At 42.2% G+C, this 18851-nt stretch overlaps 1 protein-coding gene across 2 annotated transcripts; it reads left to right on the top strand.

The window, feature by feature from the left end:
* Positions 1–4869: 4869 nt before the first annotated feature.
* Positions 4870–9724, top strand: dusp10 (dual specificity phosphatase 10). 2 transcript variants are annotated; one of them, XM_085938123.1, is made up of 4 exons: positions 4870–5166; positions 6333–7162; positions 8710–9078; positions 9147–9724. In XM_085938123.1, exons 2-4 carry the CDS (start codon positions 6379–6381, stop codon positions 9410–9412), a joined length of 1419 nt encoding a protein of 472 aa, XP_085794249.1. In that variant the 5' UTR covers positions 4870–5166; positions 6333–6378; the 3' UTR covers positions 9413–9724. The 2 variants fall into 2 exon arrangements, with proteins under 2 accessions (XP_085794249.1, XP_085794250.1); XM_085938124.1 differs by lacking the exon at positions 4870–5166 and adding an exon at positions 5278–5394.
* Positions 9725–18851: the final 9127 nt, after the last annotated feature.

Raw genomic sequence — 18851 nt, 5'->3', positions numbered from 1 at the left:
GAGCACAGTTAAATTTGCTATACTTTTTTTTAATCGTTTATAAACATGTGGTCTGGTGTCGTCACAGTACCAACATTGGATTTAGCATGTTCTTATTATTATTATTGTTGTTTTTTTCACAATTGTCAGAAGACTTTGTTAACAATCAATCCAATATAGGATAAAAGAGCTAATCATCCTTATAAATACTTAAACCATCAAGGTAATCAGTGAGAAAAAACTGACAACTACTGAAATTAGTCGAGCTAAAGTGAAGAAGCTCGGGATTGCCACTGGTATGTGATGACTCTTATTTGTTGTGTTTGCTATGTAGACTTTGACTGAGCTGTTATATGAAAATTGTAGGGTGCTGAGCATTCAACAGTGTTTAAGCCCAACAAGTAATTACAGACATTAGTTCTATTGTCTTTGGTTAAAGATGATCAAGGAAGCCTTTAGGTTACATTACCCACAGCAACAGCTTTTTGGAGAACTGCACTACAGGACCGGTATTGTAAATGTGTAGTATTGTTTCCGTATACCGTCCAACCCTGCAGAGCTCACTGTTGTGGTAGAAAAATAACCAGGACATCATTTAACATGCTCAAATTCCTCTGTGTGTGTGTTTGTAATATGGTTCCATTCTGGGTGAAGGTCACAATTAAATTGGCTGGCCGCCCCAGGCAGTGACCTATTCTTGAGATCATCATCTCTCGTTTCACTGAAGATGAAGCATCAGATCAGGACAATGAAGCTCACCGATGGCTCATATCAATGATGGAGGCTGCCTTAATGCACATTAATTGTTCATATGCATGTTTAAAGGCTCTGATCGTTAGCTATACAATATTTACTAGTTGCTAGGTAACCACATGGATGATTCAGACCTCCCCTTAGGGGAAGGGGCATGCCAACGTGATTGAATAATACGGAAAAGGCCAGCCCAGCTCAGCTCAGGGTAAATAGGTTTGTCATCAATTCAGAAATGGAGATGTTATGGTAAGACGACTTTGTTGACGTTATCCCTCTTCCTGCACATGCAACATTGTGCTTGAAAAGTCAATATAGTACATGCTTAAGTCTTCCTTCACATTTTATAACCACCACCAAGAGGCGTGCCAAAGGGACAGTCTTGACACATGGAAGGTTAGACGTTGAAGAGAAACAGAAAACTCCACTCTGTTGTTACGTAACGAGTAGAAGCGAGTGAAGGCCAGAAAAATGTGAATCGTTTCTGTTTAACCATTTAAATGTTTATAAATAATCTTACATCTAATTTATCCGACTGAAAGTCGACTAAACAGTCGTTATCAAATGACAACTGCAACTTTCAAGTTTCACAAGTGAAGCCACCCGTGACGCCGAATGGCGAGAATCTAAGACGACATTCAGTGACAGGCTGTTGAATGTTTAGCAGTGTCCTGCCTTGTGTTTAGTGAACATGTTGCTTTTCAGGCTGTTGAGATTTCAGTAGGCCCATCTGTGCCTCATATGTCCCTCTCAAGCGGTGAAGTCGTTCACTAGATAGCGAGAGGCCAGTCAATGACATCAAATGCTAATTAAAGAATTAAAAAAATAATTGAATAAACAACATTTTTTAGACGTTCCCGAACCTATTTATTCGCCTCATGCTTTGAACGTGACAAAGTATGTACCTTGTCAAAGTGAGGAAGTGGTTTATGTTTGTCTTCTGGGCCAGCAAATAACACGTCATATTTTCCACGCTTTAAGACAAAAAAAAAGCTAACCACTCGACAGTATTTTACATCATTTGTCATGATCTCATGTTGGTGTGATCTCAAAACTGATATAGAAAGCCACATTCACTCATTTTTTCCACTGGTTGACATTTGTGTAAGATCAATTTGGTTTGAGCGCTTGCAAAAGTAAAAAAAAAATTGTATATAGATTTTTTCTCACCATCACATACTTGTAGTTCCACATTGAACAAAGTATCAAGAGATCATTAAAGTGAATGTTTTTTCTTGATTATCGGACTCCTTCATAAGTCAACATAAAAAAATCACTTCCTCAAGAAGACTTGTTTATAGCCCATGAGTTTTTCTAACTATAATTCTCACATCTTCTGTGGCTTTGTTTTCATAACTTCATCTTGCTATGTGAATGCCGAATGAACACATTAGAATTGGATAATACGGGATTATGTTTTCTGTTTAACGTTAGTGTAACAAAACCAGCCGTTCCGGCCGAACCGGGGGAATTTACATAACTGCTAAACCATCATTTTAACACCTCGTTTCAAAAATGCAACTGTTCTATCACTGTAACTACAAAACCTTTGAAGCAACTAACTTCATACAAGAACTTTAATTAGTTTGTTATAAGGATTTTTTTTCTTCTGACTTCTTCCGATCCAGGAACTTACCTAACACAGCCCATGTTTTATATATCATAACATCCATACCTGTATGTAAAAAACATCTGTTGCCCTATCCAATCGAAATAGGCTTGTGAATTCATAAATAAGTGCACAGTGCACTAATAATAGCAGAGGTAATAAATGCCTTGCATTGTTTCGGGTTGCAGCTGAGCATAAAAAAAGAGCTCAGACTATATTTAGGGTTTTAAGCCAGAAAGTCCCCAGCATGTGGCCTTTCGTATTTGGCAATGTCATCAGCTAAATAAGATCTCACATAATGACAAGAAACGTTGTTGTTAGGGATGTTCTGACTCTAACTTATTTTGCAAGAACCACACGGGAGACAGTATGCCCTTTGAACACTTGCAAGTGGAGTTTGTTCGTTACTGTAGATACAGCAATGTCCGAACAAAGTCTGCCGTTGGATTCATGGAAGAGAGTATTTATTGAGAGAAGAAGGGTGGGGGTGAGAGTGGCCAAGGTGGGGGTGACATTTGGCCTGTTTGGTGGTCACCTCAGCAACTGGTCAATCAGTGCAGAGGGTCCCAGTTTATTATTTTACGAGGTCGTGGAAATAAAACCTAGTGGAGCATCTAAACAAGGATGTTCCCACACCATTTGGAAAGTCTCAACAACTGAATGGTTAAACTTTTCAGAGTCAAGGAAAGGTAAAAGGTTCAAACAAAGTTCATCATTCTAGTCTACATCTCAACATAATCATACGATCAAGATAGTTTATAAACCCTAACAGTTGTGACCTCAGAGTGTTATTTTTTTGGTTCTTGGCGTCACATAACATGGATGGATGCCTTATACCCATAAACCTCTTTTTGTACAAGAGCTGTTTGACAAAAGTAGGACATTTCATACTTCTGAAAGGACAGAGATGAGGCATGGAAAGTGGAATAAACAATACCAAGCTTTCTCAAAACCATATATTGTTTATTCTCTCTTGTTAATTCACATTCCTTTCACACCTATGTTTGAAAAGTAGATAAAACAAAAAACATCAGATGTCAGCAATGGGGAAAATAGGAATTAATATGTCACAATGCGTCAAGGGAAACAGTATTGCAGTCAATGACATTTCTTGATAATCCAAATCCTATGTTTCATCATTTCCAAAGTTGAGATAGGGAGTTAAATACTTTAAAAAAAACAAAAACATTCAAAAGTGACCCCAGGAAACACACTAATTTTGTCATAGCACATACCTCATGCAATACAAATGAAGTTTGCATATTAGCATTAACAAAGCGCTGTGACCAAACCGCTGTATGCAACCTTATATGGTGGGTGGTTTCCATGTGTGCTGTTAAATAATGCTTGCAGCAAAACAGATTCATTGTGGTGGCTCCTTTTGGCTTTTCCCCTCAGGGGTCACCACAGCGAACCATCCGTTTTGTCCAGATGGTTCGCATGAGAGGGTTTTGGCAGTTTTTACGCCGGATGCCCTTCCTGACACAACCCTCTCCATTTACCCGGGCTTGGAACAGGTGTGCTCAATTTGGTTCCCCCCTCCGCAAACAGTTGGAGTCCAGGACTCACCGTTCTCAAAATGAGGGGGTCGGGGGGGGGGGGGGGACGACATTTCCTCACAGGGCCGGCCGTGAGGATGTGTTCCCCCCCCTCTGTAACTCAGACTAGGAATGAGGGAACCTGTTCAAATTTACCACACAACCTAAACAGACCCACAGGAAGACAGAAAAAGGCCAGTCGATGTCCAGGACTCACCGTTCTCAAAATGGGAGGGGGGCACAAATTCTCACAGGTTGACATTTTTTATAGAGTTCCTGTTCCAATTTTTATACCCTCTCCCCACCACCTGTCACCACTAAAGGAGCCTTCACAACTGAAATGTCTTCTAAATTATTCATTCAAATCAATTCACTCAAATCATTATCGTTATGAAAGATTTGATCACAAAACATGTGTGGCTTTTTCTTCAACGAACAGTTTGACATTGCTATAGTACTTCTAAAAGTCTTGTGGAAACTTAATGTTTCGAAACTAACTTCCTTATTGACCCGGCCGGGTCATACCAAAGACTATAAAAATGGAACCCATTGCCTCCATGCTTGGCACTCAGCATTAAGGGTTGGAATTGGGGGGTTAGATCACCAAAAATGATTCCCGACCGCGGCGCCGCTGCTGCTCACTGCTCCCCTCTCCCCCAGGGGATGGATCAAAATCACATGGGGATGGGTTAAATGCAGAGGACAGAGCCCTTTGAGACTGCTTGTGATTTAGGGCTATATAAACTTGACTTGATTGATTGATTGATTGATTGATTGATTGATTGATTGATTGGTTGATGAGCAGCCCAAGTCTCGCCAATTGAGTATTCACAATGACGAGCAGCAAATGAAAGTACCATATCATCTTCCTCGTTTTTCAACGTGATTTCTGATTGGCTCCCCGTGACATCATTGCTACGCGCACATTCGGCTGAAGGCGATTTGAAGCCACGGTTTAAAGCGACAGACACTCCCATCCGCTTTCCTCCCCGTATCCGCCCCTGTCTTAGAACCAGACGTCCCAGCTAATACCCCTCCCACTGCAGGGTGGGTGGGACCCCACTGTACCCAAACGACGCATTTAATATTAATGAAGTCGTGAATAGGCTCCAACTCGCGTCAGTCCTGCTGCGCGACGGCTGGACTTGCTTCAACATTATTTCTGGGTAACGGGGTAAAGGTGGCCCCAAAATGTGGCCGATCCACTGCACGGGGACTTCCTGAATGGAGGCAGTCCTGTCATCGAGCGGAGATTGTAAATTACTGGGCTGAAGACAGCAACACACACCGGTAAGCAGAAATGTAACGCAAGTTTCGCAATTACAAGTTGATAAACAGAGGCGGCTCGGTTTAAAGCGACAGACAGCGCCTGGGTAGCACGTCCACCTCACAGTTAGGAGGGTGTGGGTTCGATTCCACCTCCGGCCCTCCCTGTGTGGAGTTTGCATGTTCTCCCCGTGTCCGCGTGGGTTTTCTCCGGGCACTCCGGTTTTCTCCCACATCCCAAAAACATGCTTGGTAAGCCGATTGAAGACTCTAAATTGTCCCTAGGTATGAATGAGTGCGAGTGCGGATGCTTGTTCGTCTCTTTGTGCCCTGCTGGCAACCGGTTCAGGGTGTCCCCCGCCTGCTGCCCGATGATAGCTGGGATAGGCTCCAGCACGCCCGCAACCCCCGTGGGGACAAAGCGGTTCAGAAAATGGATGGATGGAAGTTGATAAACACGCGATCGCAGGGAATTCACGTCAAACTATACATACTGAATCCATCCTCGTGCAGGCATTTTTGGTGATATTTTATTATGTTAACGTGTTGCTTTTTTATAGTTTAAGTTTGTAATGCAGGCATTGCAGATATTGATCTAGTTATTATTACATTTTGTAGTGGCTGTTGCTTATGTGCGCATCGCTCTGTAAATCTCACGTTATATTCACAGTATGTCCCCATGCCCAGTTTCTTGAATGAATTTATCCATGAACGATTAGTCTTTTCTGTGCGGGAGGATGACCGAGTGCATGCGTGAATGCAAGCATGCATGGCGGTGGTCCTTACATAACAATCCAGGATGACATGCTTTTAAAACGCTTGCATTTCTGAACGCATTTACTGTCCATCTCTTGACTTGTGGGAGTGATCAAACTGCAGTGGTGCAGTATTTTCTGTTCTTATCTCGCTGAGTAAAAGCTTTTGGATAAGACATAACCCAATTGGTCGCATAAAAAAAACAATTAAAAAAACATGACACTAACAAGAGGTGGATTCTGATTGAATTAGCTTGAAGTGATTCACTTAAAAGACTCTTTTGTTTGTTATTGTTATCAGCGTGGGTGTTGCCAATTGTAATATTTGGTTTCAGGATGCTGCTCCTGCTGCTGATCAAACAGACTTGTGTGCTGATTCAGTCTTGATTACACTGTAAAATTGCACAGTTCAAATCTTTTTCCTTCTGGTGTCAGAGCGGCGTGTTGAGTTCTCCGTAGACGTCCCGCCCTCGGCCTCCCCATGCCTCCATCTCCCCTCGACGACAGAATTGTGGTGGCGCTGCCAAGGCCGATCCGACCTCAGGAACTCCAACTGCGACTGGACACCAGCTACCTGGACTCCATCGCCTCCACCAGCAGCAACGACACGGTCATCAGCACCACCGTGGTGAAAATCCGGGCGACAGCCAATCTTGTGACGTATATGCCCTCATCCAAGGGTTCCACGCGCTCCTTGTCGTGTGGATGCAGCAGTGCCAGCTGCTGCTCGGTGACGACGTATGAGAAGGACAGCCCTAGCCTGAACCACAGTCAGGTGAGTGCCAGCAGCCCCAACCTCAGCTATGCCGGACCGCCTATGCTCAGCAACCACGAAGCATTAAGCGCCTCCAGCCTCAACCCGGGCGCACCTAAGGCGCACCCATCCGCCACTGTGAGAGTCATCCACCCCAATGAGCTAGCCAAGCGGATGACTGGCTGCCCCATGGGTCATCCCGTTGGGCCCGTGCCGGTCATTATCGACTGCCGGGCCTTCACGGAGTACAACAAGAACCACATCCGGGGGGCTGTACACATCAACTGCTCTGACAAGATCAGCCGGCGGAGGCTGCAGCAGGGAAAGATCACTGTGCTCGACCTCATCTCCCTCCGGGAGGGCAAGGACTCATTTAAGGGCATTTTCTCCAAAGAAATCGTGGTCTATGACGACGGCACCGTCGACCCAAACAGGCTACCGCCCTCACAGCCTCTCCATGTGGTCCTGGAGTCCCTGAGGAGGGAGGGCAAAGACCCCATCATTCTCAAAGGTGAGAATACAAAAACTTGATGGGCCAGAAATGGAAAGGTGGCTTTCCAGCATATTAAGGGATAGAAAGTGCATTTTCATCATTCTAGATGTCTGAAAGCAGCGCTTGGAGCTTGAGTGCCAATATAAACGGAGATGAGAAGTTGTGAGAGGTTGCACAATAGTGTGCAATGTTTGTGTAAAGCCTGTTCAACTTTGACCTTTATTGTTTTGATCAGCTGACCTGCCCTTGAGACAAATTGCTTGTTTAATCGCGTAGAAGACTGCAGCATGAAATGACTTCTTGAGCGTGCGCCTCACGCAAACGCTGTGTGATACTGCCTTTTTAGATTATTCTTGACATAAATACAGTGCAGTGTGAGAAGCAACTATTGAGACACTATGCTGAATGGCTGCCATGTTTTCCACCACTGGTGTGTGTTAGTGTGTATGCGTGTGTGGTTGGAGCGGCATATTATGTCGTCCTTTGCAAATCTGTATTGTGCTATTTTTTACAGACTTAAAGGAACATCAGTTTGCCATTATCGTTTTTTGATGCAAATTATCTTTTAAGTGCAATGTTTGATGACCAGCCAGCATGCAATCAGAAGCACCTGCATCTTTAATGCTGCAAAACACATACCCCCATCAGCTGATCGCATGTCTTGTGATACGTGAATATGGGAATGGCCGACTTAATGTTTTCATCTCACTCTTTGCACACGCCTCCATCTCATTATTTTTTTCACAGGCATGCAAATGTCCCGTTCACTGGCGCTGCTTTCATGGGCCACACTGGAGGCAACCAAATTATACCCCAGTTGACTGATTTTTGACCTCGCCTTCAACTAATCGACTATTCTCTATCAAAAGACCCGACACAGGACACTCAGCTGGCTCCGTTTTTGACTTTTCTCTGAGGCCAAAGAGCTCTCTTCGCCATTTACTGTTCACATCATGGCCATGAGATTCACATGAGGCTAAAATTAAATGCTTGATTTTATGAAATATGCGCTCAAAATATTTTTCTGTGGATTGATGCCTTGCCGTGTTTCAAAAATGAAATACATCATGCCTCTGTATTCTTCCCAATACAAGTGGATTCAGTTGTGTGTTTGTGTGCATGTGCAAGACAGTGGGAAAATGAATGACAACCATAAAGTAACTCCCCACCTGCCCAGGCACCGAAAGGGGAAGCTGCAAAATCATGCATCAACTATTGTTCTGTGAACAACATGTGCACTGTCCGTGTGTGTGTGTGTGCGTGCATGCGTGTTTCTGAACACTACTCAACAATATTACGGGTGACAGGTGCAAAAGTTCAGTGAGAGGCATAATAAAAATTCAGTCATGATTGTCTCACAGCTATTGTAGTAAAGTTCCCCCTCCTAAAATATTATCTATATTTATCTATGAAATCATATAATAATAATAATATACATAAAATAAAATATAAATAAAATACCTAAATAAAGATAAATAAGTAAATATAAACAAAACAATAAATCTAAATAAAAAAAAAACTAATAATAAGTGTCCAGATTTTGATTCGAGCGCTTCTGATTACAGGAGGCCTTAGCTGCTTCAAGCAGAGCCACGAGAATCTGTGTGAACACTCGCTGCACCTTCACGAAGGCCTGGACCCGGGCGCGGCCACCGACCTCTTGGGGGTGCTACCTCACACCCTGCCCTCCACCCCGGACATTGAGAACGCAGACGTGACGCCCGTGCTGCCCTTCCTCTTCCTGGGAAACGAGCGTGACGCTCAGGACGGCAACCTGCTGCATCACTTGAACGTGGGCTATATCCTCAACGTGACCACCCACTTGCCGCTTTTCCACTATGACACGGGCCTATTCGTCTACAAACGCCTGCCGGCCACCGACAGCAATAAACAGAACCTTCGACAGTACTTCGAGGAGGCATTTGAATTTATCGGTAGGAAAACACACTCTGAATGGGATAAGTGGGAAAGAAAACATTTTTTTTATTTTGCTGTGTTTCAGAGGAAGCACACCAAGCTGGTCTGGGCCTTCTGATCCACTGCCAGGCTGGCGTGTCTCGCTCCGCCACCATCGTCATCGCCTACTTGATGAAACACACCTGGATGACCATGACGGACGCCTACAAGTTTGTTAAAACCAGGAGGCCAGTCATCTCCCCCAACCTCAACTTCATGGGTCAGCTGCTGGAGTTCGAGGAAGACCTCAACAACGGAATCACGCCACGGATCCTCACACCAAAGCTCATGGGTGTGGAGACCATTGTCTGAACCGCTCGTATCACCCATCGGTTATCGAGCGTGGAATGCGAAAGCCGCCATTTTCTTATTTCTTTCTTTCTCGAATCTCCACGCCTGTGCTTGTCTCGGACTCTGCAGAGTGCCAAAGCTGTTGGTCAGCAAAGCGGTGGATCAAAACTGATGAGATGCAAAAATATCCCTACTCTTCGAACCAGGCCAACTTCCTGGAGGAGAGCAAGAGTTGAGATGTTGAGACAGAGGGAAAGAGAATGTGCTGGAAGTGTTCCATGTGAGGAGAGGAGCAAGTGTGAGATAGGAGAAGTTCACACTTCACACTGTGGCACACATGTTGGAGAGACTGGCCAATGCTTTGCCAGTCATGAAAAGACAAAAATAAATATATACAGTTGAATACATGTCTGGTGTGTTAATGATCTATTTTTATACATTACAAGCCCACTCTGGCTTACAGTGCAATAATTTCTGAATGGAATGCAAACCTTGATCTTGTGTGTATATATTGGAAACACGCAGCTGAGTTTTGGTGTTATGTACGGTAACTAATTCTGTTTGGTGCAGTACATTTATGTTTTGGGTACAATAAGTATTAGCGATGGGCGCTGTGTTTTCTTGATAGACTGCGGGAAATAATTTGTTGATAAGGTGTCCTGCTTCAATACCAGAAACAAGACACATTCTTCAAACAAGACTGAAATGTCTGCTGTTCTAAATCTTTTATCAATTGATTCAATGCAAAGATTAAGAATACATGTAATTTATTAATTCATTAATATGCCCATCCCTAATAGTTACAGAAACATGTTTTGGCTGTGGTTCTCAACTGTTGTCATCCTGGGGACTTGCATTTTTTAAAGTTGGGTGTCAAAAATAAGATATTGTTTGGAAATAGTTTCTAAGATATAAGTATTGTATTTCTAAAGGCTGTTTCAAACACATTTGGCCTACAGTCAAAAACACATCATAGGCCGTGACGTCAGTTAGCCAGAGGTCCACTGGCTTTGTTTACAGTGTAAACTAGTTAGCAAAGAGCCCAAGGCCAAAGTCCATTCATCTTTGTACCGTACAGAAAAATATAAATAGCGGTACCCTGACTTCAAAGGGGGACGTTTTGCTTGATGGTTTTTTTTTTCTATGTTGAGAGATATAATTTTCAAGATCTGAATGCTCATAAATCAAGGTAGATTGGTCTGTATATTGTTTTACTGGCTTTTTATGACCCATCCAAAATGGTCTGTTTGGTTCCTGGCCCACCAGTTGAGAATCACAATGAGAACCACATGCATAGTTATGAAAAAAAAGAACATAAATTGATGATTTTTTAATGTAACAGAATAGATGAATTTCACTGCCTGCTTGTCTCCTTTTTTTTGCTCCTCTCCATCTTTGTGCTAGCTAACATTACGTCCTTCCCGAGCGTGCGGCTATACTGCCCAATATATCTTGTCATGATGATGGATGGTAATACATGGTAGCAGAGGTGAGGTGTCCACCTCACATGAATGCACCCTTCCTTCCCCTGCCAAGTGTGGCGTGACCCCTTTCAACCCTTGACACTAAGCTACAGCCGAGTGAGCATTTCTGCCTCACGGAGGCAAAATGTCGCTTTCACAGGCTGTTTCTAGTGCCTCGTTCAATGCCTTAAGTCTCACGTCACCGCCGGCAGGGCCTGATTGACAAATAATGCATTCAAAGAGCCTGGTGAGAATCTGATTTCATTAAAAAAAAAAAAAAAAAAAAACTAGTGCACTATAAGTAGAAAAAGAGGAATATTAAGATATTTACTTGAAAAATCTTTGTAAAAAACCCCAGACACTTTTACCACAAACATGGCAAAAAACTTTGTGGCAAAATGTACTTTTTGGCAGCTGTCTGCCATTTTTTGAGGATGTTCTACTGGAAAGAAAGACACAGCAATTACAAATTTACAACCTCAAAATGTGGCCAGTATATGAATTATTTTGGGTTTAAGCGTAAATACTGTGTGAGTCATGGGAGATAAAAAAAAACTACTTTAAATTCAACTCTATGCTAAATAGTTTATAAATAATAATATGCGCGCAAACAAAGTTTATCCTCAGCCTGCTGCATCTAAATTTTCACACTCACTGTGTATCAGATGTTACTAACTTCCATGGTTAGGTCATTTCTAGACACCGACATCATTTTCACAAACATTTTTTTAGTCCGTTCACATCTTTCTCCACTATTTTAATTTTATTTGCATGAAAATTGATGCAGAAATGGAATTTCCACATTTTCCTGGTGAAAATTCATGCTATGCAAATTGTTGCAAATTGTTCGTACAAATGAATCCGGGATGCTGCTGCAGCTCTTTGGCGCATGAATGAGAGTGGATGCGTTTTTTTAAACTCTTTCCCGTTTGTTTCAATTCAAGTGTGCTGACATGTCTTCTTCACATGTGTCATTGTATCTGTCAACTGGTGCTGAGTAACTTGTAACCATTTAGCACGTTTGTAGCTTCTGCATTTATCTTCAGCCATTAGCCGCTGGCAAAAAAAAAACAAAAACGTGAGCTTGCCAACTTGAGCCAGTTATTTACACTTGTATTATGTATGTTTTGATTTGACTTTTTTTTTTTTATCATGCAATGATTTTTAAGACAATGTTAACCTTGTAGTGTACATTGCTGTCTGCTTGAGACAACAAAGCATGCCATTGGCTCCTGGTGTGTGAAGGACTCTTGAAGTCCATCTGGTGCTGTCTCAAACACAATGGTTTTTATGTTATTTGAATTTCTAAATTATGAGCTTAGCTTGAGATATTTCTTTTTCTGCATCACAACAATATCACAGTGTCTCAGAGGCTCCATTAGAATGATTTATAATTCTCAAGTTTTTTTCGGCCTCATATCAACTGTCAAGAATATCAACTGTCAAAAAAATACAGTTAAAATACAGATGGATTTATTTTTCTCCACAAAGGGTGCTATTATATCGGAGGCCTTCTCCCTCACCTTTTTTTTTGCTTGTCTTGCTCTAAATTCTTCAACTGGACTGTTATCCGTCGACTTCTACTACTGCTACTCCTTGAACCACTGAAGCACTGTAAGTTTGTAATCTCTACTTGTGAGCTTTGAAAATAAACAGGGGGGCTTCGAGTTTGGTTTCCTTTGATATTTGAAATTATATCATGCAAATGTTTTGAACACGGGGAAAATGTTTTTCTGCAAGGCCAATTGATTTATTGACGGAGTGGTTGGCACATATTTAGCTAGAGCATTTTTATTTTCCCCTGTCTTTTTCGCTTACGTGGTGCGATTCTAATTGGCGCCGATGTGTAGAACATTCCGAAATGTCCTAAGTCTCAATAACAACAAAACAAATGTGACAGCATGTATTTTGAGAGAAAGCGACCTTGTGAAATGTAAGCGTCAAACAGCAAGACTTGAGAATTATCTGCACTCGCCTCTTTTTGGAACATGTGTCACGTAGCTGCCGGGCCTATATTTATTCAGGCGGTGGGGAAGGGGTCGTGAAGGTCAGGATACCAAGATTAGGAACAGCCACTAAAATAGTGGTTAGCGTTGTTTCTAATTACGAGTTGATGAGAGCCCTGCCTCAATAATCCTTCCCTATCAGCACCGGACAGGCTGGCAGCACCAGAATAGAACTGATCTTTCCAGCGAGCCCCACATGGACGTATTAGGCAAAACGGGCCTGAGTGGAGGGCCCACCTTTTCCTACCCCCCACACACACACACACACAAACACACACACACACACACACACTGGTGCATGCACATATGCAGACACACAAGCGTGTGAGCCTGACCTCACTGGTTATCATCAAAGCGCCCTTCTTTGTCATAGGAAGACAGACTTGCACGGCATTGCACACTAAATGTCGCTGCGGCCACTATTTGCACTTTCACACAAAGGCATTGTTTGGAATCACTTCCTCGCCAATACAGTTACTGAAGCGCACGGATCATGGCTGTCCTCTTGAATTTAATTTTTTTACATCATAATTATATATAATAATGATGTAATAATTGACACAATAATAATCATTTGTATATAATAATGTATTTAGTAATGAATTTAATATCTATTACAGACGGCAATTAAGTGGCAGCAAGTTACAGTGCCCTGTTTCATTCTAATTCTTATTACTGCGAGACCTCACCTGGCTTTTCTTTGTGTCCTGACTTTTGTTTTGTTCTCTACCTTTCATTTCCTATGCGCATATGCATTTAAATAAAGAAGCAAGTGGGCACGCATGTGGATGACGACCGGTGACTCAAATCAACTCTGAAAGAAAAGTGACATCATCTGATGTGTTCAAGGACAGAGTCTTGAATCAAGCGCCAGTTACCATGGATAAAATATCGTTAAGACTGCCGCTGAATACACCCACAAAATATTTTATCATAGTAACTACTCAAAGGATTTATTAGCGAGACCATACCAAAATGTTTTCAATCCCCTGGAAAAAAATAATCAAAATCAAACAATTAGCCACATTGTTGTACACCATTTAGAGGCGATTATCGCTAGATGACCGATAACCATGCAGCTGTTGTTTGTGAGGTCACCAAGGAAACAGAAATAATTAATGGCCCTATTGAGTTACATGACGTTACATCCGAAACCTCCATGTCTGGGGAAGTCAGTGACACTACTAACACAGGCTCACCTTTGTACTCCAATTCTCAGTCTGCATATGTCTACCCAGTGTATATACATTCATGCCAAAAGGTCAGATTATGCGAATACTTACAGGAGCACTCTCAAGCTATATTTGTCCCACTACAGCTATAAAGTAAAATATAGACACACTGTATACTATGTTTTAGGGTGGTCACAAAGTGAGGTGTATGAAGATAGAACAGTAAAACTATTTATTGCGAGAGACATGTTTCAGTGAACATCTACAATGTCAAGAGATAAATAAAAATAACAAATAAAAACAACAGTAAGTGAAAAGGAATCAAGATGTGAATATTTACAGTGTGTGACTTAATTCTCTCCTGGCGACTATACAATTTCATTTATCATTTGTTTAAATGGATTGATGACATAATGAGTGTGCACACTGCTAGGCAGCCATATTTAGGTCTCAACACTCCATGAAAACATTCACCTCATGATCTACGAAGCACATTTGAGGTAGCAGCACACGTACAAGCGCACATGTAAACGAGACGTGTGTTACATTTTTGATAAAGGGAGCAGGAGGAGCTTCACCTCACGCCACCTAATGCTAAACACGGCAGCTCAGCGAGATTTTGTGACATATGGCCAAGCGTCACCACACTGAGTCGTGCACTAGTGACTCATATTCCAAACACGCCCCCTTGATGCACCACAAATGTGCAACAGCGACTTTTTGTTCTACTTAGCCGTTGTGGATTTGATTTATTAATTTATTTGGTTTGCCCCCTCTCACTCTGTAGATGTCTGCATATTTACAGAGATGTCGCGGTGTCATGCCATCTGTCATTTTTTTTACCCTATGTCTCTCTCTTTAGCCATCTCAAGCTTCCCTGCTTGTATCACCTGACACTTGCATGAGGGACAATGATTCATTAAATTGACTGAAGCTGGGATTTTTAACTGGTGGTTTGGGACCCAAATGTGGATCACATCATCTGTCTGGTTACAGATCTGTCGTGATTCTTATTTTGGGGTTATTCCGAGGCACATTCAATGGTGGCAGATGTGCTCTGAATCGTTTAACATGTGTTGGAATGTGATTGGTCAATTGACACGACAGCCACTTTCTCAGCTATAAGAGTGTGTGCACACTTGTTCAATCACATGATATCCATTATACGCACTTGCCCTCTTTATAATATTTCATTTGTCTCCCCTCAATGGAATTGAAGGGAATTTCCCTTTGTCTCTCAGTGGCCAAACATGTGAATGACCACACCCTGAAACAAAACATTTAGATCATCTCTCACGATTAAAATGAATGGAAATTTCAATCCAGTCTCATCCAGTACACAGAATTAAATGGAACATATCGTAGTGAGGGCGGCTCGGTGGTCCACTGGGTAGCACGTCCGCCTCACAGTTATGAGGGTGCGGGTTCGATTCCACCTCCGGCCCTCCCTGTGTGGAGTTTGCATGTTCTCCCCATGTCCGCGTGGGTTTTCTCCGGGCACTCCGGTTTCCCCCCAAATCCCCCCAAAAAACATGCTTGATAGGCCGATTGAGCACTCCAAATTGTCCCTAGGTGTGAGTGCGAGTGCGAATGGTTGTTCGTCTCTGTGTGCCCTGCGATTGGCTGGCAACCGGTTCAGGGTGTCCCCCACCTACTGCCCGATGACGGCTGGGATAGGTTCCAGCACGCCCGCGACCCCCGTGGGGACTAAGCGGTTCAGAAAATGAATGAATATAATATACTATCGTGTTTCAGACCCGAATGTGTGAGCCACATTCTGAGTAACAAAACGTCAGATGAAGGCTTGATAAAGTATACATACCGTAATTTTCGGACTATGAGTCGCGTTTTTTTCCATTGTTTGGGGGGGGGGGGGGGGGGCGACTTATACTCAGGAGTGACTTATGGGATTTTTTTCACAAATTTTCAAAATCAAAAAATCCGCGATGTAGTGAAACCGCGATTAACGAACCGCGATGTAGCAAGGGATTACTGTCATTTAAACTGCAAGTGACGTCACCGGTACCGCGCGGCGGTTGTTTACATAAAGGACAAAGCATTCGATCACGGGATGACGAAGATGACGAAGGGCCCCACGTTTGAAGGATTTAATGATTTGGAGTGACACAAGGTTTGAAAAACTTATGTATGTTATAGTTATTTGATATATTTTATTTCGTGTAGCAACTTGCATATGTTTTTATCGTTACAGTTCAGTAGTTGTTGGCTCGTTGAACTCTTGTTTTGTAAATAAAGAGCCGTTTACCAAACCCACGTCGTTCCTGGTACTTTGTTAACGCAACAATATAGTTATATACTAGATCTGTGTGGCGCACGTGCGGCGTTGTTGATATAAAGGACGAGGAATTTGATCGATGGATTTAATGATTAGGAGTGACACAGATGGTTTGATAATATTGTTGTTATTTGAAATACACTTTATATATCGTTATATGGGTCTGTGGAATAATTAGAAATGCAACTTACGAGTCCAATGTCAGCGGCGCATATGCAGCGCATACGCAGCATTGTTTACATGAAGGACGATCGATGGATTTAATGAATTGGAGTGACACAGATGGTTTGATAAATGTATTATTTATGTAATACTTATTTGAATAACTCTGAATGTTACGTCAGGCCCGTTCTCAGCTCCTCGTTTGTCATGTTAGCATACCGTATCTTGTTGCTGGTTCATGTCTGTTCTTGGTGTTGGATTTTGACAAATGAATACGCCCCAAAAGTGCGACTTATACTCCGGTGCGACTTGTATGTTTTTTTTTCACTTTATTTTATGGCTGGTGCGACTTATACTCCGGAGCGACCTATAGTCCGAAAATTACGGTACATTAAAGTACAAAACAGGACTGAATGACATTATGAGACACATTTAACATGTGCAGCTTTCTTTGAGAATGACTTTCGTTTGTTTTTGGTGCCATGTTTTTTTCCCTTTGTATTTTTTAATTGCTACCATGCAGAGAGAAGACATGAGTGGAGCTGATTCGGGGCTTTTTATAAATAACTCAAACTGGATGTGAGGGCACAATAAAACAGCTCAGCATTGCAGCTGATACTTTTCCTGCAGGCTTCGTCACATCCGTGCAAAAATGTTGGAAGCTGCTGCACTCTTGTGGACGATATAGTGATGTACCGTGCTGTGTTTACAACCAGGATGCAATCTGACCGAGCAATCTGCACGAGCATCATAAAGTCATGGTAATTATCACTCGAGATATACTCCAGTGTCCTAAGCTACAGAACAACATCGGGGTAAAATCTTGAAGCTGTCAACTGGATATTTTATTGTTGTTTCTTGTTATTGTGATAAAGGTACGGCATAAATTGTCCAGCAGTCTTGAAGGTCTTGAATCCACACAAAGTGCGAATCACCTGTCACTTCCACTCCAACTTAATTTATATGCTAAACAAGTGAAGCTGCTTTTTGCCTTTTGCTCCCCTTGACGCGTCATCTTGTTCCAGCAAATTATATGACGGGAAAAAAGTATGACAGGCCAGGGCGGTGCACGGCGGGACAGAGGGGTGCTGTAATGTGCAATAAAAGTGTCATTTTTCACCTCCTCTATAAACAGATCGTAATGTTGAGATGAGCCATTGCCTATTAAGGGCTCCATCCAGCCGGTGACATCAGTAAACAGAGCAGGCGAGCGCGCTACATGAGCAACATCTGAGCCAATGAGGAGCGCCTTCTCTGGAGCCTGGACTAGCTCGGCGTTTTGTGACCCAGGTAGACAAAACTGGTAACAGATGACGCTTATTTAGCTGCCTTGAGAGGCACAAACCTTGAGTTTGGACTCGGGGAGGTTTGATCATGATTATTAAAGAGGTTACAGGGTTACATTTATTAGGTGATGAGTCAAACAAAACCAGTGCCATAATGCACCTCCATGAATATATGTGTGAATGGTATTGCACCTCGTGTATCAAAATACTCATCTACACACACACACACACACACACACACACACACACACACACACACACACACACACACACACACACACACACACACACACACACACACACACACACACACACACACACACACACACACACACACACACACACACACACACACACACACACACACACACTTCTAGCATAATGAACACAACATTGTATTCAAATGAATGCATTGAAAACACCAGATTTTGCAGTATAGGGGGCATACTGCTCCCTTGTGGATAACACGAATAATGCACTATAAATACAGCACAGCGCTTTAGCAATCCATTTGTAGTAACTAGTCAATTGTTATCCATCTGTTCTTACTCACACTTTCCTGGATAACTACATATATACTTAAAATGCATGCTCATTATTTTAAAGAAATATAAATTTGTGCAGGATTTTATTGTAAAAAACTATTTATTATCCTTGCTTTCCCACTCTGTCATCCTTTCTTCCACCTGTTAAGCTTTTAAAATACATTTAATATAGATATTTGTAAATTATCACCTGACACACACTCAAGTCATTCACCTGAGAGTCACATTGAGCAGTAAAAACTGAACCCACAACTTTATTCCCAGCACCATCAAACAAAAGTTAGGAAAATCAACATGTCTATTATGTAACATTCATATGGCCATCAAATTTAGTCAGTCACTATGCATTACGTTTATATATGGATTGTCCATGGAGTGGCAAAGTTTCCAATCATAAAGAGCCGTTTTTTTTTTTTAACGTTAAAACAGCAGATCTGCTGTACTGGCTGCAAAAGTGAAGGCCGCTAATGTCCTCCGTCCTGCTGTTAGGAGAACAGGATGATGGATTCAACCCATGCACTTGCCAAATT

The sequence above is a fragment of the Syngnathus leptorhynchus genome, chromosome 18 (genome assembly GCF_054491065.1).
Source record: "Syngnathus leptorhynchus isolate UIUO chromosome 18, UIUO_Slep, whole genome shotgun sequence".
Taxonomy (NCBI): Eukaryota; Metazoa; Chordata; class Actinopteri; order Syngnathiformes; family Syngnathidae; genus Syngnathus; species Syngnathus leptorhynchus.
The sequence above is the reverse complement of the archived record's forward strand: the minus strand, read 5'-3'. Positions and strand labels throughout refer to the sequence as shown.

Excerpts from the sequence above, each read along its gene's own strand:
- dusp10 (XM_085938123.1), top strand. The coding sequence starts at position 6,379 with ATGCCTCCATCTCCCCTCGACGACAGAATTGTGGTGGCGCTGCCAAGG. Across the intron at positions 7,163-8,709 it reads AGACCCCATCATTCTCAAAG|GAGGCCTTAGCTGCTTCAAG; the intron begins GTGAGAATACAA and ends TTCTGATTACAG. Across the intron at positions 9,079-9,146 it reads GGAGGCATTTGAATTTATCG|AGGAAGCACACCAAGCTGGT; the intron begins GTAGGAAAACAC and ends GCTGTGTTTCAG.